The 23225-nt window shown below is 43.1% G+C and overlaps 9 protein-coding genes across 9 annotated transcripts; 3 read left to right on the plus strand and 6 right to left on the minus strand.

Annotated features, from left to right (window-relative positions):
- Positions 1-791: 791 nt before the first annotated feature.
- Positions 792-1013, plus strand: N7483_010280 (uncharacterized protein; the record flags this gene model as incomplete). The annotated part of the gene is made up of 1 exon (XM_057093707.1): positions 792-1013. One exon carries the CDS (start codon positions 792-794, stop codon positions 1011-1013), a length of 222 nt encoding a protein of 73 aa, XP_056939678.1.
- A 301-nt stretch (positions 1014-1314) lies between these two features.
- Positions 1315-2442, plus strand: N7483_010281 (intradiol ring-cleavage dioxygenase; the record flags this gene model as incomplete). Its single annotated transcript, XM_057093708.1, has 1 exon — positions 1315-2442. One exon carries the CDS (start codon positions 1315-1317, stop codon positions 2440-2442), a length of 1128 nt encoding a protein of 375 aa, XP_056939679.1.
- Positions 2443-2696: 254 nt separating this feature from the next.
- On the minus strand, positions 2697-4089 carry N7483_010282 (uncharacterized protein; the record flags this gene model as incomplete). The annotated part of the gene is made up of 5 exons (XM_057093709.1): positions 2697-3209; positions 3234-3347; positions 3449-3643; positions 3721-3896; positions 3951-4089. 5 exons carry the CDS (start codon positions 4087-4089, stop codon positions 2697-2699), a joined length of 1137 nt encoding a protein of 378 aa, XP_056939680.1.
- Positions 4090-4714: 625 nt separating this feature from the next.
- On the minus strand, positions 4715-5231 carry N7483_010283 (uncharacterized protein; the record flags this gene model as incomplete). The annotated part of the gene is made up of 2 exons (XM_057093710.1): positions 4715-4973; positions 5041-5231. The coding sequence occupies 2 exons, from the start codon at positions 5229-5231 to the stop codon at positions 4715-4717; spliced, it is 450 nt and encodes a 149-aa protein (XP_056939681.1).
- Positions 5232-6723: 1492 nt separating this feature from the next.
- Positions 6724-9023, minus strand: N7483_010284 (uncharacterized protein; the record flags this gene model as incomplete). The annotated part of the gene is made up of 5 exons (XM_057093711.1): positions 6724-7011; positions 7162-7758; positions 7808-7914; positions 7974-8876; positions 8948-9023. 5 exons carry the CDS (start codon positions 9021-9023, stop codon positions 6724-6726), a joined length of 1971 nt encoding a protein of 656 aa, XP_056939682.1.
- Positions 9024-10997: 1974 nt separating this feature from the next.
- N7483_010285 (uncharacterized protein) lies at positions 10998-11777 on the minus strand (the record flags this gene model as incomplete). Its single annotated transcript, XM_057093712.1, has 1 exon — positions 10998-11777. The coding sequence occupies one exon, from the start codon at positions 11775-11777 to the stop codon at positions 10998-11000; it is 780 nt and encodes a 259-aa protein (XP_056939683.1).
- A 698-nt stretch (positions 11778-12475) lies between these two features.
- N7483_010286 (cytochrome P450) lies at positions 12476-13857 on the minus strand (the record flags this gene model as incomplete). Its single annotated transcript, XM_057093713.1, has 6 exons — positions 12476-12635; positions 12705-12865; positions 12920-13030; positions 13083-13412; positions 13468-13680; positions 13741-13857. The coding sequence occupies 6 exons, from the start codon at positions 13855-13857 to the stop codon at positions 12476-12478; spliced, it is 1092 nt and encodes a 363-aa protein (XP_056939684.1).
- A 3403-nt stretch (positions 13858-17260) lies between these two features.
- On the plus strand, positions 17261-18840 carry N7483_010287 (terpene synthase family protein; the record flags this gene model as incomplete). Its single annotated transcript, XM_057093714.1, has 10 exons — positions 17261-17397; positions 17453-17579; positions 17642-17660; positions 17710-17801; positions 17852-17864; positions 17934-17946; positions 18228-18317; positions 18369-18402; positions 18458-18675; positions 18729-18840. The coding sequence occupies 10 exons, from the start codon at positions 17261-17263 to the stop codon at positions 18838-18840; spliced, it is 855 nt and encodes a 284-aa protein (XP_056939685.1).
- A 1923-nt stretch (positions 18841-20763) lies between these two features.
- On the minus strand, positions 20764-21860 carry N7483_010288 (5'-methylthioadenosine/S-adenosylhomocysteine nucleosidase family protein; the record flags this gene model as incomplete). The annotated part of the gene is made up of 2 exons (XM_057093715.1): positions 20764-21696; positions 21756-21860. The coding sequence occupies 2 exons, from the start codon at positions 21858-21860 to the stop codon at positions 20764-20766; spliced, it is 1038 nt and encodes a 345-aa protein (XP_056939686.1).
- Between the last annotated feature and the right edge of the window lie 1365 nt (positions 21861-23225).

Raw genomic sequence — 23225 nt, forward strand, 5'->3', positions numbered from 1 at the left:
CCATATCGCTGTTTATGTTGCCACCAATAAGGAGATTCGGGCCTGGCTGTCGCAATGTCCTACCGCTGGGATTTCTTCCATGTTTTTATTTTCATATTGTTTTCCCGTTTCTATTTTCACCACTATCCACCTAGGTCTACGATATGCACACTTTCCCTGCTGTTTTTTCTTTCTATCTTTTATTTGAATATCACATCGTGGTAACTTATGTATCTATGAAGGCTTTCCCGAAATTTAACCCTCTTTCACTTATGTGCCCGAGGAGATACTGTAGCATGCTTCAGACATGATGTCCGACGCTAACATTGCAATTATAGTCTCTGCGAATATACTCCCGGGTACTACTAGCACTAGTGCTTCCTTTCATCCGCTGCATTATGTCGTCTAGAACGTCGCAGGGTGAGGCCGCGAAGACATCAATCAAGAACTACATCGTCTTGGCAGCGTGCAGATGATTATTGTCTGGAGAATATCATTCCGGAAAATCTTGGCTAGCACACTACATCATGCATTGAGTTTCAAGTAAAGTCGAAACTCAATGGCACATGTAGACATGGAGCCTTCAAATGTTGGATGGGGAGTTCCAAGGTTTTCAGTGACTTCAAGTTGGACCCCTATCGTATTGATTATAATTCCAGGGTATGAGGATATCACCTGGCAACACTTGGATTCAGGACCTACTAGTATTAATGGATTTTGATATTGAGAAATGTCAAGAAACTCCGAGTCGACCTTGAATAGTATGACGAATAATGTTATGCTACCAAGGTTGTCATTGAAGAACAGCCACAATGTCGATCAATGCCCATCCCAGCCCTAATTTAAAGCATCATGATCACCCGCGTCTCCAGGTTACGTGGCCCTTGCAGCTGTCAAAAGCCACTGAAGAAGGTCATGATGGACATGAATATATCACTCCGAAGCAGAATAGGAAAGGAGATGCTCCGGGAATGCATGGCCGCGTCCTCGTTCCCTTGGCAGATGCTTGGCTGGGCTGGGCTTGGCATTGGTAATTCCTTCATGAGCCAATTATTTGCCATAGTTTACGTATCAATATAGATCAGGGATCTTTATTACTCTTCAATTGCACGGGATTTCTAACATTGATGCTCCGTTGTTGCGTGGCACTCGCGGGCGAGGGGTTGAGTTGGAAAGTAGGAGTTGGATATGCCGAGGGATGTATACTAGATGTCATTTGAACTATAAAAGCAGCGATGAGCAGCCTGTTCAGACCAGAATATCAACTTGAACACAAACAAATCTATTCAGCACTTGGATCATATATCAGAATCATTTTTCTTATACTTTCCTACCATGCAGTTCACTTCTTCCTGGAAGACCTGCCTTCTCTTGTTGGCTGTTCCTCTAGTCTTAGCCCATCCAGGCGAGCAAGAGGAACACAATGTCCAAGCCGCTATTCAAAAGCGCATGTTCCAAGAGAGTGCTCGTAGAGGCCTCGAGAAATGTGCCAAACGATTTGAGACCAACGGTTTCAATACGCGTGCCGAAGCCCGTCGCCGCAGTATCTATGACCTCCACCGCCGTCACCTTGCCCTCCGCGATACCGACGACGTCCTTGACAAGTCCCACTTGGTGAACGACTCCAGCATTACCGCTGAGACATCCGCCGACTCGCTGTTTGACACCAGTTCCACCTGTGTCTTGAACCCAGAGGGTGAAACTGGCCCTTACTATGTCCTAGGCGAGCTGATCCGCTCCGATATTCGTGAAGAACAAGCTGGTGTCCCCATCATCTTTGACGCTCAGTTCGTTGATGTGGATACCTGTGAACCTATCACGGATCTATACTCGGACATTTGGAACTGCAATGCTACAGGTGTCTACTCTGGCCTTGTAGCTACTGGCAACGGAAACACGGCTGACACGTCGAACCTGAATGCGACGTTCTTGCGAGGTATTCAGAAGACCGACAGCGATGGTGTGGTTCAGTTCAATACTCTTTTCCCGGGTCACTACTCTGGTCGTACTACGCATCACCATATCGTTGCGCATCTGAATGTGACTGTCTTGGCGAATGATACTATTACCGGTGGCTCTGTTGCGCATATTGGACAGCTTTTCTGGGACCAGGACCTTATCTATGATGTTGAGGCTACCTCTCCGTATAGTGAGAACACTGTGACTATCACTACAAATGCGGATGACCGTGTCTTCTCAGATGAGACTTCGGGTTCCGACTCGGACCCTGTTCTGAGCTATGTGAAGTTGGGCGATGATCTTAGTGATGGCTTGCTGGGCTGGATTACAATTGCTGTTAATACTTCGGCTGAGTATGATCCTAACTATAGCTTTGTTTATACTGCTAGTGGGGGTGTCGCCGAGTCCGGGGGTGGGTCTGATGATGTTGATGGTGGATCGCCATCTTCCGGGTCTGGGTCAGGGTCAGGATCAGCTCCTTCGGGCGCTGGTGGTCCTAACTAGATGGATGTGAATGTCTGAGACATACTGTTTTGGATGTACCTGCATGTTCTAACAATATTTGAACGCTCATTTGACTGGATTTGATTTTGTCTCGTTCATTTGATATTGACAGATTATTTTCATCTATTTTATTTGATTTATGATTTTTCCAAACTTGTAGCTTCTCTTACATCATGATGCCTCGAGCACATTTTATTCCATTCCTTTTTCTTAGTTTTTCAATTCATTATACATAAATTTATCTCACAAAACTGTTAGCTCGTACCCAGGGTAACCTTCTGTCCTCCATCTGGCAACGGAACACGAAACAACCCATACGGCTTCTGACGAGTCGACCGCCACAACTGATTCTCAGTAAAATACAGATACCCCTTCGTGGCTCCCGAGCCAGTCTCATTACTCGACAATTTGACAGCACTCAATGTATCCATCCATCCAATGCGTGGATCCCGTACAAAAGTCGACACGGTCAGGTTATCAGGAAAGAAAACATTGATCGCGTTACTCTCAAAGCTACCCAAATAGATGTACCCATTCGAGTCGACCTCATACCCATCACTCACGCCTTTTTGAACCAAACGATTCACAGCTGCTGTTGCCTTCATAGCCGCATTTGTGGATGTATGATCGCGCAGACGGACAGTCGGTACGGAGTAGATGTACCGCCCACTCACAACGCCGAAGTACAGTGTTTCGCCATCAGCGGAGACAGTGATCCCGTCGACACCAGTTAATTGTGTCTGCACTGAATCGGCCCAGATAGTAAGCTAGAAGTTTGGATCTGGTTTCACCCAAGCTAGGGTATCGAGGTGACGCCATGATTCCTCGGTTCCGAGATCCACGACCACGATACCATTGTTGTACGTGAAGCTTGAATCTGTCAAGTAGGCAACGCCTTGCCCGGACTCGGTGATGCTGCTGCGCAGATCAAAGCGCACATCTTTGAGGTATCATACATGGAAGTTAGGGCTTTGTCAGATGTGAGGACCAGAGAGTAGGGTTATACCGATTCTGGGTATGCCACATCTTGTGGGAAGAGAATTGTCTGAAATCCTTCGTTCGTGGTGATATTGATTCCCACGATTTTTGGCCCGCCATAACTAGATGGCAGCAGATCGCCATCTGCTGTTTGGGCACGGCCGGTATCAAGAATCCACAGTCTGTCCTTCGCGTCGATATATATGCTCTGCACGCTAATGAACTAGTCCGCATAGTTGACCGATGTCTGATATTATCAGCAGGAGAATGAAGGAAGGGGTTCTTGAGAAGAATACTCACTGCCGGAGTTGTAGAATAGTTATATGGCCCTCCTGGTGGAGAGTTGATCTTAGTAGAGGGATAAGGTGTCTCGGCGGTGCGGATGATCAGCTCCGCAACTTTGTATTTGGTATTGCTGGAGTCCAATCCAAGGGGATAGCATGAAAAGATACGGCCAGTTGATGAGACAGCGACGCCTAAGAATTATCATTTTAGAAATAGCGCTTTACGTTCCTGGGCCTTATACATACCTGTGGGCCACTGGTCATAGTATTCATGAATCAGTTCCAGTGAGGGCCCGGAGACACCTGAATCATGAGCGATAGCTGCAACTTCAACAGAATTAGTGATCGGTAGTAAGACCGACAACAAAAATTGATTGACAAGCATTATGCGATTTGAATAATATCAATGCTCGAGCTGAGAACCCTGTGAATCTTGCAGAAACATTTGAATGCCTTTTCTAAACAGCGAATTGCATGGGTTAAATAGTGACGGCATCCCGTGTGGCCTTATGCGGGGAATTGCCATGGGTGCTGCATTAGATCAAGACTTTCTCAGAGTAGTTTAAACCCCGCAAGCAATTAAAAAAATTGTCAGAAGATCAAGGATGAACCTTGAAATGACGATCAGTTAAATCTTACTGCCGGCTACTTTACCTTTTGGGGCCTTGATATCCGAGCCGGTGTTGAAATTCCACCGGCATCTTCTCGAATGCGAATAGTAAAATTGCCAAGCATTGAATATGACTATGCGAGGGAATCTTAATTTACGAAAGATCTTATCAATCAATATAGATGTAGAGTGCTATTGCCAGTGATCCAGGAACATTATTTTACTAGTAATTCACCCCATTTCGCAAAAGAAAAACAACTTGTCTCAGATGAAAAGAAACGAAAAAAAAGAACAATTCAAAGAAGCGAAGCTTTGAAATATAATATGTCGATACTGAGGCTCAGATTGATATTTTAAAATTCAAATCTTCATACAAAAGCTTCAATCAAATGAACAGAACTTAAGAAGTGGTAGTGGGGACGACCGTAAGGTCAGCAGAGATGTAGCACTGCTGTGTTCCTGGAGCTCCATCAAATGTGCCGCAAGTCCACTCGGAGTCCTCAGCCTCGCTGTTCAGATAAACGACGGCAAATTGGAGCTCTAAAGCGCGATCAATCACAAATTGTAACTGCTCGACGCTGGTCACATTGGTTGGGAAGTAAAGCATGTAGTTGCCATCCGCGCTCCAGTTTTCCATGGGTGGCTCACCGGGACGATCCCTATAGAACTTTGTTAATTTTCTGACTTAACGAGAAGGGTCAAGAAAAATGGAATAAAATAGCATACCAGTTCACATCGATAGTGGTGGTTTCATTGTAGTTGAGGTCATCAAGAACGAGCTCGAAGGATCCGCTTGTGCTTGTCAGGACAGCCTTAATACTGCTGAGGATCTCGGCCTGGTAGGTTTGACGCTTGGCAGGGGCGGCCATTACAGTGGCAGCAGCCATAAGAAGAGTGAAAGCGGATGTGGTCTTCATTTTGAGAAATAGGCAAAGTGAAATTTTGGACTTGAGATGAAGAAGTATGTAGCAAATGGTCTGAAGGTGACACAATGGAAGTGGGACTGGAGTGATTGATGATAGAGATAATAAATTGATGGGAGAATCATTGAGGTTTTTAAAGTATTCTACATTTGAATGAATTGAGAATAGAAGCGCTAGTTCAGGATATCCATTCTGGCCAGCTGAACTATACACGTAGACTTAATGCTGCGGTTAGACATTCCACGTCCCGTCGTGACCCGCTGTGAACTATTTAAGTCTTAAAATACAAGCTTTATTGGACGTATGAGATGCACATGCAGGTCCCACTAGGCGTCCCAAGTGTCCATATAAGCATGTCAAAATGCCGATCCTCTCCAAATGGCACTCATATCTTAGATTCGGGGTTAAGATCGACGATCGGGGTCGCCGATGTGTCTCCCGTCGTTGCAGTGAGGCATCTACCCTTGTCTCTAATAACATTTAAACCTGACCAAGTATTACGTTCAAGCTTTCCTGCTCCAATCGGCGTTTCAGGACAGGAAAGGTCTAAAGATTCTAGGGCTGGAAATAATTCCGAGTTTTCAAATGTGCTTAACCATCTACTACTCAATAGGAACCTTGAGATCTAGTACTTACTGACTAGCCTCTAGGTATACTACTTATTGACTTGATCATCTCCTGAGTCACCTGATACTGTTTCTGCTAGCAGGTGAACATTCAGAGGTAAAACTGAAGGAGCCACATGTGCATGCTTTTTTGCGAGGTTTAATTTAGAAACCGGGGTTCTCTATTCACTGCCCAGGTGGTGGATATACTCCATAAGTCATCGTAACCGTGGCAAATAAGGCATTCCACCTGCTGTTTCAGTTCACGGGTACTGGCTGCAGGGCTTTATTGGGTGCGTCGAATTCAAAATGCAGGTGCTCGCCTAAACAAAGAACGTCCATTTTACAAAATGCAACATGAACTTCCACTATGTAATCCGTTTCCAGAGAGTGTAGGAGCACTTGAGGCGTTTTAAAGCCCAGTCCCTCACTTCCACTAAGAGTTGTGGCTTAACCGGTTAGAACATTACTTGAACCTCTACTCCGTAAAGCACAATTTTCGGGACTAGTTGTCATGGCACCATAAAGAGCGAATTTATTGAATGGACACACTGTGTATTATAACCTTGGAAGGCTCACAGTAATCAGGGGTATTAAAACAGGGAATTTGGCCGAGAAAGTGATAAAATCTGCACATGTGGTATTGATGCGGTATAGGCCGGACGCTAATTCCAGCTGAACAGTGGAGTGGTTCGTGCCTTTGCCAATGAGCTAGGTGTAAACTTGAGTGGGAATGGTGACGGAGATTGATTGGATGTAAACAAAAATTCGTGGTGAATTAGTTAAAAACGGCATTGGACTAGAACATGCAATTAAAACGCTCGATTATTGACACCAAAGTAGAATTTCCGATCCCTAGAGGGCTAGAGATGTGGAAACCACTACGCGAGGCGTAGACCATCACCCTGTGCAATCTCATCGTCCGAGAATCCCCCATGAAGCTTGTTGAGATAAGTATCAAATCGACCAGATATTTCGATGACATCTTTCAGGTACTCATATGTGAGAAGCTCCTCCTTCCATTTCGCGTATTGTCTAGCAGTTGCGATCACATTCCTGATCTGTCTTCCGTTCATCTCCATTTCTTTCAAAAGATGCAGATTGTCGCGCAAGTCATCAATGTCAATTTGCTCCTCATTTGACATGCTGCTAAGTCTGTCGATAAATGTCTGCCAAAGGCGAAAGCGCTGTGAAGGGCCAAGATTGGGATAATGAAGGGCAAGTTGAATTCGGGACCTCAGAGCTTCATCCAATGTGTCGACTCAATTACTTGTCAAGATAAGAATTCCTTCATAGTACTCAAGAACCCGTATGAATACCGCGACAAGAGCGTTGCGCTCTAGATCTTCAAGGCTTCTCTTTTCAAGAAAAACGTCGGCCTCGTCTAACAATACCACACAGCCCCAATGTCGCCCAAGGGATAGTACTGACTCCAAATACTTTTCAGCCTGCTCTGCTTTTGTTCCCACGTTACTACAAGTAACGCGATTTAGTGGCTTTTGAGTAATTTCAGCCACGCTTTCAGCGGTAAGGGTCTTCCCGGTTCCAGGCCCTCCATGAAGCAAAAGTATCAGACCATTGCCCTTGCCAGGAATCAGATCAGTTGCCTTTTCAGTCTCAATTTGATTTGTTACCAAAGCTTGGACCAGTTCTTTTGATTTTCGCTCCATGACAAGACTTTGGAAGGCTTCTCTGTTCCATTTGACATCCGAGATACGATCGGCGGATATTTCAAACCACTTCTTATGTCTCAAATTGTAGCCCTTGAGATTAAGGGGCAAGAGAAGCTGATATTTGCCGTTCGGGTCATTGATAGCTGCTGCGTTGATATTATGTTTCAGTCCAGCGGAGGACTCCCGCTGGGCAGGATGAAGCTTTCTATAGGTGTCCATATCAATCATGTACCTTTCATCGGTCTGTTACTAGTCAGTAGGGCTAAAAGAATCATGAAAGATGTTTTCTCACCATCTCCACATCTTGGTCACTCTTTTCACGATGGTAAGAAACCAGTCTTCTGTCACGGCATTTCCAGAAAGTGTTTCCTCGCCGTTTCAGTGTTTCGCGAATAGCATCTGTTGCATATTTCAATGAAAAAAGACATTTAGGCAACAGATGGGTCGAGCTAGGTCACTAATATCCTGGCAGATGCTTGGCTTGTCGTCTTCGTTCGCGGTCTCTGTGGGGTTCTCATATGTGATTTCGATCATTAAAGTCTTGAATGTGCGAAAGAAATTGCCGTCAAAATCCAGATTCCAGGCCTTCACAGTTTGAGAAGTATTTGCTGAAGAAATTTTGCTTTTTCGTTTCTGTTTTTCTCTTTTAGTTTGTATAGGTAGCCCGGAGATTCCAGTTAGTATCTCGGATTCATCGAACTCATCCTCTGAGTTAGATTTGTCCGGTACGATGGTCACCCATGAGCTTGCGATGTAACCAACATAACTCGATCCGTTTGCCTCAACAATCACGTCGCCGGGCTTGAAAAGATAGTTGAGATAGCGGGGCATAATATTTCCTTCTTTCAGAAGCAAATCCACAGTGGCATATTCATCACCGAATTTCTCACGCACATATGTCAGAAAAAGATTCAAGTGATTTTGAGCAGATTGGGAGAGCCTGTTATTGAACTGGTCAAGTTGCTTCCAGTTGTGATACAAAAAGTGATACGGAGCGACAATCTCCCCAGTCGACTCATGTCTAATTTCTATATCTTGAAGCCCCGGGAGTTCTTGAAAAATGACTTGAAAGGCATCTTTGAGATCGCTCACGACGGGAGATATGCTTTCAGATAGCGTATCTGGTACTTGAGGCGATGCATCTTCGGTCCAGGGAGAGTTGGTTTCGTAGTGTCTGTCGTAGTCACAAAATACAATAAAAGAAATCTCTTGATGAGATGCAATAAAATTATCTAAATCAAGAAGTGGCTCATGGCATCCAAGTTGTCCGTTTTTGTTCTGATCACAGTATAGAATCTCCAGAGGATCGAAAAAGACCGTTGAATGAACATCCACCGAGTCGTTATCATTATCATCAGGGACTGGAAGTAAGCGATATAGATATTGAAATCTTGGGCTGGAGAGACTTGGAGTGTCATCAGTTGATTCATACTGACTGATTTTTCTTTCCAAAAGTGACATTTGGTCTCGTAATGCCTGAACTTCTTTTGTAGACAGACTGTCATCATGTGTGTCAGATTGTGCTTGGTTTGGTCGAATTTTTGTATTGAAAGCAGCAGGCCTTCCAATAGGATCTCAAAGGCTTTGAACTGTTTTGCTCTCCGTATTCCTTATTGCTGGCAAGCCCATGTTTGGCAAAGGACTCCGGGTTTGTCTCAGATCTGGAGTCCTTATTCTCTGTGATATCTCCAAGTCTCTTTTCTGCCCTTGCTCCTTTAGCAGTATCAAATCCATTTGATAGTCCTCGGGTAAGCGATTTCCATCATGCTCTCCTGATCTCACTTGAACCTAATACCGAGGTGTTTCTGTCATCGATTCCACGCTGATTGGTCCTATCATCTGGAATAATCAACTGTGGTTTTGCTGTACGCTTCATAATATTGGTCTGAGTCGATTTCAATACTTTAAGTTATTAGAACCTTGTTGCCGAAGATAGAATTACCGAATATGTAAGTTTGGTCACCGAGCGTCTCATGGCCACCAAAATAGACCCCGCCACTAGTAGATGCACATGCGAGGGGTCAAGTTGGGCCGAAACAATATGTTGAATTACACTCCGAATCTCTTTCCTCAGTCAGAGATTGCCAGTTATCTACTTTATCATATAGTTGAACGCTATAAATTCACATTCTATTCCCAAATTGAACCCGTGGACGTGACCTAGTGGGTCTTTCAACAAGGATTTCCACTTGGACAGCTATACATAGTACGAATCCTTGTGATTAAATGCAGCCTTAGGCACAGTTTTCATGAAATAAAGTCATCCAATGACCAGCGATCTAGACCTCAATTTGAACCAATGAGAGTCCCCAAACGCAAAAAAAGATTCAACAACCGAATCGGCCACTCTCCGTCATTGAAAGATCTCACCAAAGACTACAGGCTTAATCATTATTCTAGGGATATCAAAGATCGGTGATAAAGCTTACAGATACAAATCCATCAATCGTATACTCATGTTCGAGCAAGATAAATTAGCTGAAAACGCCAGATGTGGGCTTCTACAGGCGAATAGAGAAGTTGATACTAGTAGTAACTACCTACGTACTGGATTTCCCCCGGCGGATTTTGGTTTCTCTTTCCGGATTAGTGTTCACTGAGTTGCCGCTTTTGCTCACTAAGTAGATCTGAGCACGGCTTCCGGCTCACTGATCGGTGAAAACGCTTATATAATCACTATTTTTAGTTATGTTAACTAGTTAATAGTTACCGTGGTAGAAAACCTTATCTCTAAAGTTTAAAACACCCTCAATAACCACCTGAAGTTTAACACATTTAGTTCTAAAATCACAGAGTATTTTATTAGGTCACAGTCAAATACTACCTAGGTAGTATTCATAAAATACTCATCTAGCTTTAAAGAGTGATATCCCTTAAATTATTTACTAACTTTAACACTACAAATTTAGAATTCAAGACTAGCTTACATAAGTAACTTCCAGAGTTAACTAAGTTAGTTTCAAACTTATTAAACACTCAGTCTATCATAGTTAGTCAGCCATTCAAGTTCAGGTTCCAAGGTTCTATCCTATTATACTATCTCACACACCCAAAACAGCTCTAAATTAAATAAAATTCCTTAGGCTATTAGAGGGAAGGGTAATAAATCTAACCATAGCAATATATCATAGAAAAATTAAATTATTTTGTCTTCACTGAATAAAAATAGTGGTTACATAAGCGATTTGTGCTCCGTCTGTCTACTAAAAAAAGTGTGCTCCCCTTACCGACGCCCTGTGGGTCCGCCATGTTTACTTGATTTGGAATCCATTAACTATGATTATCTCTACTGCTTATTGAGGGTCTATTGGCTTGGATAATTTAGCATCATTAAACTTCAAGCATGAGGCCACCACAGTGTATTCAATGTTATAATTTATATCATATGTACGCCGAGGGTTTTCAATTCACATGACCTATTGTTCTGAAATTGGCGAAATAAAATATTGACGGGCAATCCAAACACTGGTTCTCTTTTGTGGCTATTCCACTTGGTAGATTATTCTCTCTCCATCAATGTGCTTAGCTTTGATATTACGGAGCATACAAAAAATTTCCATGCCCGTCTGAAGCCCAAAAAAAGCCACCGGGCACCAGAAGGCGAGAGCCCCATTCCATGCCCAAACACCATGATGCCGTGTGTGAATGCCTGCGGCGAAGCTGAAAATGATTGGTGATACAAGATTCCATGCTCCTAACATCTTAGGGAACATCGGATTGGCGCTGCGATCGGAAAAGATTGCCCATGCGATGGTCCATCCCTGGATCCAAAAGGTCGGCCATTGGCCAATTATTATGAGCCAGCTGATATCGCTGATGAATAGCGTAACTTGAAGGCCGTAATCACGAAAAGCAATAAGAGAGAAAAAGAAGCCAGGCATCATAAGACTGAAAACCGTTGCTGCACATGCCGCCAGCTGTAAATTGCAGATCGTTGGGTCAATATTAGGGATGAGTCGTAGTTGCTGTGAGATAACCGCTCCCCATGGTATCCAAAGGCCACCTGCGATAATCATCATTGAACCAGCTGCAGCCGTTCCAGTCTGATGGTTCTGATAGTGCTCGTACACTTGTTCAGCGCCCCAGGAAGGCGGGATTGGAGGAAACCCGCCTAAGGATATCATGGCCAACAGTAAGAGTAGACCACTAAGCGCGCCACTTAACATACAACAGTATTGCCAGTTTCTGACGGTGAACAAGCCGGAGCGTATACATATGCGGTCTACGGCACGTTCGAAGCTAAGGACGGTATCTCGTAGCATCTTAGAAGGATAACTTCACGATAGAGGGCGGTAATGTCGAAGATAGAATCACAAATCATGTATTGTAATGTGGAATAGTGGAATAAATAACTCCAGAAAAACGGCAAGATAGCTCTTAGAAGTAGCTTAGATTGATGAGTATGATATCCCGGGCCTGTACTCCTTATTAAACACTTAAAGCTTTGCTAAAATGTCTAATATATAGTGTAGTGGGGTACCAGGTTCCACTCACGGTTCCCCTCTTCAATAGTTAGTTTATTTTTAACTTTATTTAATAGCGGTAGTATTCCATTACCAGTAGACACCACTTACCGCATTCAATGGAATACAGTAGCCTACCTACCGCATTTAGTCCAATGCAGCAGCGGGTGCTTAGAAAGAAGCCTGAAGTGGAAAACCTATCCCCCTTTGATCGTGTTCGGGCAGAAATAAGCGAGATGGTTATTCTGTTTAATCATGGTTAACCAGACGTCAAAGCCTAGTCCCACCTTTACCCCTACATAATGCGAGACAGTAATATACGATTAAAGTCTGTTGATAAAACAGAAATTCCGTGAAGTCCCCACACAATCATATATCTGACTATCAAATTAGACTATCAACGAATACCAGATATTCTTCCAAGAAAATATCGTCTGAGCCAGGCCAGGCGAAAACACACATGCTGAAAGTAGGCTTTAGTAACAAAGCTTTGAAATCTATGCCCTGAAAGGTCTAGCATTAACTCTAACGTTAGACCTAGTCCTCGCCACTCCGTGATCCCGCCATTCCATACTCTTCGCATCGGTTTTATAAAGCGACAAATCGAAATCCGCGAAGAAGGTCGCCAAGATGATAGATATCTCCATGTAGGCAAGACTATGACCACACATGAGCATTTAAATGGTATGGTAGTAAGACAGATTTAAAATAGATAGAGTCACTTACTTGATCCCAACACACGCACGCGGACCTTTAGAAAACGCAACATTCCAGCGCTCAAGCTCTTTACCCTTCTCGCCGATCCATCGCTCAGGCTTGAATTTTTCCGGCTCGGGAAATAGCTCTGCATTATAACTAATAGAGCGAATAGTGCTAGAGACGGTAAACTATATATCATCAGCAAGCTATCAGAATAGTTATTAAGTTAGAACAGCACTTACACCTCCCGGTATAAACTTTCCATGAAAATTGGCTCCCTGTGGAGGGACCACTCTGGGCAAAAGCCCCGGGACAGCGGAAGCTATACGTAAGCTTTCTTTTACGACGCAGGACTATCGAGTTTAATTAATAAGATAAACATAATCGCGAGTAAGACACACAGACCAAGTATGGGAGCGACTGAATATTTTTGCAATCTAGACGACCGTTCTCGTGACGGGGAATTCTACTAAGCTCGATCTTGAGTTTGAACAGGACATCCTTAAAAGTCAGAATGTAATAGGTTGCGTATGCTGCGGTGTAAGCAGTGGAATCGGCGCCAGCGAGCATAAACACAAATGCCTCGTCTATTAGGCTATTCATATCAGGTACCTGGTAGTTCTTTTCACCATTTGGCTCAAGAAGTACGTCAAACATGGTATCTCTACCATCATCTGTTTGAAGTATACCCTTCTCGCGGCGGGCCTTTACCATGGTAATCCATTTCTGGCATTGCTAGATTAAATGCTGATTAGATTAGAGATATAAATACTAGGGTGGCATAGCTCACATTTCGGAAACTTTGGTAGCCTGGGGCTAGTATGTCTGAGTACTTCTCCGGTAGATTAAGAGCGATATTCGCGAGGATTGGGATATGCTTCATGAGCCACAAGTTCTTAGCAAATATGTCAAGAGCGGCTAAGATAGATGGGTAGATATCATTCTCATTCTGGCCAATGAGATCTTCGGAGCTCCCAAATAAAGACGTAGAAATCACATCGACCTAGTAAAATAATAACAATTAGCTTTCTAGGCCTTAAAATAGGGAGAATTATTGCCCTACCGTGATGCACCGGTATATTTTTTGAATATCCGTGCTTTTGCCTTCTTTGTATCGCTTTCGGAGTAAATTGGCAGCTCTTTCCACATCATCCTGCAACAGGGGCATGACTTTGCTCATAGACTGGGTCGAAAAGAGAGAGCTGATTAAATTCCTGCGTACTCGATGTTTGTGTGGGTCAACGATCGACAATAGAGATTCAGAGACTCCCATATTTTGATAGAAGGATGGGTCTTTCAAAAATTCTGTCTGCGATTTAAACATCCTGTCTTCAATAAGCTAAAGTTTGCCTTGCTATTCGGAGAATGATTTTTACTCTTTAAAGAATTCGGGGTCGTTGACATGAACATGATTTGGGGCAATGCGCACAATCGGTCCTTTAGGCTTATTAGCTTATAGACCTTTATATCAGTAAGTTGGTAAAGTTACCATATTTCCTATGAAGCACTAGTAAGTGTGCCGCGAAAGCTCCATCACAGATAACTTCATAGTAGAACTGGTACCACTGACTCAGAGCTGCAATTTTAGGGCCCGGAAGCTTGCTCAGAGGGTGTAAGTAAAGCCTAGACACCGTAAAGGCCGTAGCGCATATAGTAGCTATAGCACAAAATATGGCTGGGGTAATAAAAGCATAGAGTTGAAGGGCAGCATTAATCAAACCCATTATGAATAAAAGACTTGGACCGTGAAACAGCAAAACTAAGATTATTTCTGGGTTGTCCTGGCTCCTAAACACATCTGAGTAAAATAATCGGATAAATACCCTAATATATAAGCAAGCTAACATAAAGCATCATAACATATCTTACCAATCTTAATCCAGAGCATGCCGCTGGGTCAGAGTTCTAATACTCTTGCATGAGTTGTTCATGCAGCCTGTATGCCAGCCTTTTCAGAAAGCGCTTAGACCCCGTTCTCTTGGTACATTGCGCTCTCAACAGTTATGATCGCCCGCCAAGGGATTTTTGCCATTGATACGGACCACCAAGCTCCTGAGTTTCGCTACCCTCTTTGACCTGCGTGACTCGTCGTCACCTCTTCGTGAAATTTCCTCCTCCCCCCCTGCTTTCTTGAGCTTACCTTGATCCTGATAGTGTGCCTTGCCTGGTAGTCCATCCCTGAAGGCAAACATACACGCCATTATAATAAGTGCCTTCAACAGTAGAAAAGGATAGATACGCAAGATCCCGAGTTTAGTGCAATTTTCCACGTATTACTACCCTGTCTAGGTATATAAACGCGCATTATCCACAGAATAGCTAGTTGCTAGTGAAAATTGATCTATTTCATTCCAACAATGACCCGTGGACATACACCCTTCGAAACTTCTTCCAGCATCTTAGCTGCAATTTGGGGATTTATTTCTCAAGCTGCCCTGCTTAAAATTTAAACTTTAGCATTTTTGATGTAGATGCGTTCTTTGTAATTCTTCTGACTATTTTCTCTGACCTTTTAGATATCGGGAGGGCGTATTGGAGCATGTCATCATAATCGTCGAAAAAACGAACCCCGATCGACGAGGAGAATCGCGGTTAGGCATGCAGTAAAAGCTGATATGATCGCGTATACTATGGCGTCCAACATGGTTCAAGGTTATATCAGACTGCGGTTTGTATTTTTGATTTCAAGTCGTTTGAGAACTGATGAAATTGTGGTTTATGATACTAAATCATAAGATCCGCGACTACTGTTGATTTTATTATAAAATTGTTGGTTTTTAAGATACGCACCCTCATGCTTAGGTTAAAGTAACTCTTAACCTCTTAAACATGGGCAGTATATTTATTTGATGTAAGATGTATGTACTCTGTTTGCGCAGTAGCAGCAAAGTGGAAACTCAAAAAGATCTAGTCTGTTGATAGATGGATAGAACCTTAACACTGACCAGTTCGGTATCTTATCAGCCTAAATCGGCTACATGCAGCGGATTCGGTGCGTGTAGCCGAACAAGTGCAAACTAATTACAATATAAAGATCTCAATCTCGCTCCCACACCTGGGCACCGAGATGCATTTCCTTCTCAATCTAGCAATGAACTACATTCATCATGCACCCCCTTCTCTTCCATGTAACTAATGAGTTGGGCCCTTTTGCTTTTACTTTTACGTTCATAGAATGTCAGCTGAAGAAAAAACGCATATGTATGTGACCTTATGAGGTAGATCGCAGTTTCTCTCCAAAATCTTTCAATGTAATTTTCTGCTTTATGTATCGTATGTTTGGCTATATGCGGAGGTAGCCGCTACTTAATTAATAGCTTGTACTTATAGATTAGCCATTACATAGGAGCTAAGCACACAACCAACCTTGGAAGCTAGCAGCGAGTCACATACACTTATGCAGTTAGATACTATTTATATATCAGGATAACAGTCTCGTGATAAGCGTACTCACCTGAGCACATCTCCCACCAAAATACAAGTCTACCCAAGAGTAAGAAGAACTGAACATCGCAGCGATTGTACAATAATTAGAAATTCATTAGGGCAGCCTCAATCGCAGCATCGACATCGGCAAGCTACAACTACCCAATAAGATACACGAAATAGTACATTCACCAGATACGACGGCCCGACAACCCACGAACCAAATTACATAGTTTAGAGTAAGCAACATTTGATCTTATTGGGCTCAGCTTTTGGCATGCAGTACAGCAGTTTAAGCACTAAGATCTTCTATAAATTCACCATTCAAGAGTACTAAGATTATATAGTACTTGTTCCTTAGGTATTCTTTGGATTTCGCAAAAGAAATACGATATAGGCCCGACTAACGTCTTACTATGAAAAATAAGGCCAGAATCTCACTAATCCACACTAAATCTTTATCTCTCATAATAGCGAACACCGTACTACTCTACGGGATGGTAAGTAGTAGGCTGAAACCAGCCACTTAGGTATAATATGGCAAATCTACACTAAGAGAATATGGCATAGGCAATTCACTATCTTTCAATATTTCATAGGTGATCGTATGAATCCAAGCTAGATAAATCATATGTATCTAGTGAGGCCGTATAGTATATTAGAGGCTATTTTCGGCTTCTAACGTTATCGCAATTTGTTTCTTTTGCCGCTCGAACCGACAATCCTTCATTAGAAATTCCACCTTCGAACTTTAATGCAGGCTGATACTATCTAGGCTATCTCTACATAAAGCCATATCCCAATCTTGCATATAGGTTGCATAGTACAGATAGAAAATGTGAATTTACCATTTCATTGACTCTTCCCAAACCTTGGAAAATTCTTCCAGTTGATGGGGGGGTTGAAAGTTTTTCTTTGACCCTCTGTCTGGTGACTCTGGTCATCTTGCAAAATTTTACACATTGTTTTGGTCTCTCACATCTCCATACGTGTCGACTGAACTGCAAGCAAATCTTACTACTTAATGTTTAGTGATTCCCCCCCCGAGATTACCCTTATATATAGGGATAAACACATTGATTATCCAAGTCTCAGTATTCTCGAAAATCATCAGTATGGATACTCTGTTAGTTGCAGTATCTCAGCCTAGCATGCCTATGCCAGTGAGTCATGACACGTCTCCTCCAACTACAGTCATCGTGCCGGATATGTTTTCGTCTATCATGTCCACCATACCAAAAGTCAACAAACACTATGAGGCCGTGAAAATCGAATGCAACCTTTGGGTGAAACAGTATTTACACCCAGCTAAAAGTCTAAAAAGATCCTAGTTAACCTTCATATCGCAGGATCCTTGGTCTAAGTGAAGCGCAGTACCAGAAGAATTTGAAGGCAGAATTCGCGCTTCTTGGAAGTCTCTGGGTACCAGAAGCTGATAAAGATGCATTGAGACTCGTCATAGATTGGCTTCAGTGGGTAAGTTTACCTTTGTGATTAATTTATCTAATTTATCCAGCAATCTTACATTTAATTAATAGGTTTTTTACTTTGATGACCGTTAGTACGAGATCATTCCAAGGCTTCAATGAGGTACTAATATCTATAGTGTTTGATGATGGGGTCTTTAAAGACGATCCAGAAGGCGCTAAAAGAGAAGTCGAGGGCACCCTTGCTCTTATGTCAGAGGTCGAAGAGACGGTATCTGTGGATGAGCATCCAATCCGATACATATTCATGGATACATATAGACGCTTGAAACAGGTATGTTGATACTTTGGTTGTTTTTGATGGCATATGAATAATTTGACTAAATCATTGAATTGATGATAGAGGACCTCTCTGGGTAAGTAGTGGTTTTCTTTCTATCAATAACCTCATATCGATTCTAATTATAATCAGAAACTCAAGCTAGATATAAGCAAAGAATCACGGAATTTTGCGATGGCCTGTTGTCCCAAGTTGAAGTCCAAAGCTCACCTCAGAGTCTAGTGTACCTAAGTTTGGAGGAGTACTCAAATTACAGAAGAAGAACCATTGGTACCTACCCAACGCATCCGTTTGCTGAGTATGACTATCCTCGTTTATTACGGCCCATCAGGTGTGTTCTCTGACTGATTATTTTAGAATGGCTTTTCAAATTGACCTCCCAAGCTATGTCATTGAGAATAACTCAGTTAAAGAGTGTGAGGATGTTTGCTCCGACTTGGTGCTTTTGTGAGTCATGTGATTAATATAATATTCAACACGTACACTAATCCATATTAGGGTGAATGATGCTCTTTCATTCAAGAAAGAACAGGTAAGGTCCAGACCATCATACTCTAACCGCACGCTTCAACTCCTAATATGAACAGGAAATGGGTGTTCAGCACAACATCATAAACCTCCTTCAGCACCAGGGACTTTCTCTGCAACAGGCCATGAATCAAATTGGGGTCTTACTCAATGATTGCTACAGACGCTGGTATACTTCACTCGCTGAGATGCCAATCTATGGTGAATCAGTTGATAGAGAGCTAGCACGATACATTGAGGGCTGCCGAATCATTGCCTTAGGAAATCTTCACTGGAGGTATGTTGCTCTTTATCATTGAGAGCCATTGAATACTGAAAAACAATTTTCAGCTATGCCACAGGCCGGTATCTGGGTACGCAGGGAGTCCAAGTGCGAAAGACCCGCGTCATATCGATAGGTAAAGATCATACGCGTGAGTCGAATGACTTGACGGTTTCTTAATATTCTCTGGTTGGGAGTAGATCACATGGACTTTAGGTCGCCTGTTACCGTCGGACGGGTCAGGTGACCCCTTCCAAATGTCGAATATATGATTATTCAGCAATAATTTCACCCTATCAGAACGAGTAGTCAAATATGTGTGCGTGTGTAAATTTCTGTTATGTCTGGGCAATAATTTACACGGGCGTCGTTAAGGGGAGCACACTTTTTTAGTAGACGGAGCATGGGTATTGCTAAGGGCACCACACTTTTTTACTGGGTGTCGGTAAGACCACCCCAATTTTTTACTAGTTAGTTAGTGCCACCCCAAAACCGTCACTCTTTCCATAGTGGTGTAAAATAAGTTTAAAACACCTGGAGTAACCACCTTAAGTTCATTCCACAACAGTTGATTCTAAAACCACATAATATCTCTTAGGTTTCGTGAATAAAATACTATTCACATATTAATTAAAATTTCCTTGACTTCTAATAGCGATTTATATTAATTAGCTAAATAGTTTCTATACTACATCCTCAGAATTCAGTACTAGCCTATATAAGTAATCTCTAGGGGTGGTTTCAAATTTGTTTAACACTGGTGGAGCACTGTAGTTAGTCAGCCCTCCAAGTTCAGACTTCAACCTAGTATAGGTACCATCTCACATACCCAAAACAGCTTCAAATTGAATACAAGTCTTTACACTATTAGTAATAAGCGTAATAAATTCAGCCATATCAGTATATCATATAAAAATTGAATTGTTTTGTCTTCACTAAATAAAATTGGCAATTACATAAGCGTTTTGGGGTGGTCTTACCGACACCCCGTGGCCCGCTAGGCTCGACATCACTTGTCGAATAAGTGAGATTATTCAGCAGGTAATGCACCAATAGGCGTCCATTCTGATACGTGTATGTGTGTAGATTGTATTCTGCTTATCTGAACGTAATTTTACAAGTTGTGGAGCTTATGTAAGCTGGCGACGTGGTCCACTGCTTCCGACATCACTGAGTACTCACGTGACTCACAGACTCACTCAGTAAGCCTGAGCCCCAGACTGCAAACTACTCACTGAGCCTAAGCCTGAGCGCCCTCTTTAAAGCGGCGGGCACCAGATTAGGAGAGCCCCACTTGTCGGGGAAAATCCAGTACGTACTAACTTGAATAAGTGAGAAATATCATCGCTTTATTGTGTCATATATTGTATCATCGTATCGTTATTGTGGATTCGTCGGCTGACCATATATCTGCGAGCCATTTGGTGGTAAGAAGATTCCTGGCAGCCATAGAGCGCCGTGAGGATCGTATTGCTAGTTTGGTTGGTTTATTTGTTGTCCGAGCGGTTGAAGAAATGGAACTCGACTGGAAGATTGAGTTTTTGTGAGGTTTCAATCACGTTTTAGATTATTTTCCAATCGGAAGTCTCTTTCTCGGCGCTAGAGAATTAATCTCATTCTTCGCCTTTGTTTCATCCATGTTTTCAAATTGTTGGATGGTCTCGAGATTTCTGGCGGCCGTCGAGCGCGGTGGTCTGGCTGATTCGGTTGTCTTCCGAGGCTCATAAGGGATGAGGGCTAGACAGCGACGGTTTGTATCATCTGAGAGTCCACGTGGTGCCGGATTTAAGATTTCGACATCAAGATCGGCCTCAAGTCTTTGAGAAAGACCGAGTTCACCTGCAAGATCTCTGTAGCCTTGCTCGTACGGGGCAGAGTTGCCAGGGAATGGCCGAAGAATTGAGGTCGGCCCACGTTGTTGAGTTTCATATTAGTACTCAATGACGGGTTGAGACTTTCTATTTCTCGTCAGAACAATGAGTCTGTTTTACCAGGACGGAGTTAGAGCTCCATACCTCATCCCTCCAATATCAGCCAATGCAGGTTGCGCCTCTCTCTGCTGATTCAAAGTTATGGAATTTAACTTCTTTTCAAGATCTGCCATTATAGATTTCTGGCCAGATGAACTTTCATTAATTTGAGATAGTAGAGCGAAACACGTTCTTTGGTCTGTTTTGTATTGTTAATTGTTATAGCTGATGAGCAGGAAGAGAGCTTACCTGTGGATATCATGACGTCGACCACTTCAAAAGCTATCGGTCGTAACGGTGTGATCTCCATCGCCGGGATGACCGAGAGCAGCTCTTTCGCATACGCAGCCGCCGCCGCAGCTGCATATGGCTGCCACTTTTTATTTTTGTGGGAATCACTGTAGTCGCATATTCCCCGTATAACGATACATGGAAACTCGTTCATCAAACCTGCTGCTTCCATCTCGAAGCAGAGCACACCACCCAACTCCGAGCTAACCCTGTCTCGCTCAGCGGCGTTTTTCATCACTTGATTTCCAGAAGCAATGGTACCATAATGTATGATAGGACTCTGCCGACTGCGTGATTCTCTCCTGAGGATCCTTCGTCTGTCACATTTCTTACACGTCACTCCTCCGACATGGTCATAGCGCGAGTTAAACAAGATATCATCTCCTGCATTAGACCGTGTGAACCTAGGCAGGCGATTGAATTTCGAAATAAACTGTGCAAAGCGTTGGTCTTCTCGCATGTGTTTGGCTTTGAGCAAGAAAACTGCCTTGCGAAGGATCTTCGGCGGCGCATTCAAGAAACCAGTTCGTTTGAATCCGCTCAAGGTGGCCTTTCCGAAGTCATGCTGTACTACTCCACCGTGGCTGTTTTCTGGGAGACTGACGACCACATCTCCAAGTCGAATATCTGCGTCTGTTGATGGAACTCCCCCACCAACACCCACCATAAGGCGAACGTGAATCGAGGTGAGGGTTAGCTGCATCCAAGTAGCCACCGCAGCGGCTGAACTGGTTCCTATCTGAGATTCTGGTAGACAGGCGATGACAACATTATGCTGACCAATTCGACCCAGTTTGTAAATGTTGTCTGTTTCAAAATTGGCGATGGAGTCACCTGTATCTCATCAAGCATTTCTTCGGCAGCTGCGAATTCGACAGGGAGGGCGCATAACCAACCTACAGTGTGCCGATCGCGACTAAGGGGACTTTTGGCGGCCATCTGGTAGGAGAAATCTGAGACACGGAGGTGATGCTGAAATGGCGTTGCAGAACTCTCTAGATGAGAGATGAAACATTGAAAATTGAGATTCACCCATTAGATCTCAGCTGTGGCAGTCAAATATTGCATTGATACACCATTCTCATGACGGCCCGATGGAGTCCCGAATCCCGATACTAGTAGCGGGGAACCAAGGTTGGAACACATCACCCCTCCATGCCCAGGTGTGCTGTCAGATTCACCGGGGTATATCATTTGGGCAACTGGGTGGTGGGGTACTACTAGTCCCATCTTTGCCTGATCCAAATTACATTCAAGTTGGTATTGGATTCAAATGTTATAGTGAAATTCCCAAATTCCACTGAATATCACATCTTACTAGATGCCTTGGCTATAGAAAGAGCGTGACTGAATTTTAATTTCTATTAATAAGAATCATGGATTCTTCCTCCATAGCGATAGGTCCTTGATAGAAGGTTCACACTCGGGGATTAAGCACTGGCATTGCTCTAGGTATTGTTAACCCCTGTAGTACAGACCTATAACAGCCACAGTGCCACTGTCATATGGCCAACTTGAAAACCTCTTACATCTCCCTTCAAAATCTTCCTCTTATATGGCCAGTACTAGTAGAAACCCCTAGAAAAAGACTTGGAGAAAACTAATGTATATATCCCTCTTAATTCAGCCACTATTACCTCCGGGTCTCACTTCTGTTTGAGATAGTATCTCTCACTTTTATTTGACATATCTCTTACTTTAGCTATTAGTTTATCTACCTTTGGTATTGACTTGAGATAGGACCCATATGTTGTAGAACAGTTTCAGCAAGTGCGCCAGGCTGCATCGTTGGCTCTGGCCAAGGTTCAATGTTCTATTTGAAGTTGCCTATTCAAGGTTGCTTTCTATTCCCAATCACCCCCTTTTCATCAGATTCATATTATTATTTTTATATCGTCCGAGACCTTGGATTTTATTACAGCAAGATGAGTGAAAACATCGGTATGATACCTGGGTGGGAACTTGAAGTAAACTAGACCTTTTATGAGCTTGGCTAATGGGGTGAAAATTACATGAAGCAGGCCGATCCCTTCAGGAGATGACTATCGGTAGCCATAATGATCATGATTTCGCGCCTGGCTTCTGGCAAATTTTGGTTTCTAAAGACTTAGCTGCTCTGATGTTTTTGTGGCTTATTTAGGCTCGGTTTCTGTAGGCTGTGAGTAATTCTTGAGGATTGGGATTGAAGTGATCAATCCATAGCTGAGTAGTGAAGTTTGCTAAAGGGGCCAAAAATGAGACAACCAATCGCACTAAGACATCTGGAGAAGAAGGGTGTGCTCCGGATCTGGACTATACCCCGAA

This window comes from Penicillium malachiteum, assembly GCF_028827825.1.
Source record: "Penicillium malachiteum strain IBT 17515 chromosome Unknown utg000005l:1.0-9002435.0:326005.0-9005861.0, whole genome shotgun sequence".
NCBI lineage: Eukaryota > Fungi > Ascomycota > Eurotiomycetes > Eurotiales > Aspergillaceae > Penicillium > Penicillium malachiteum.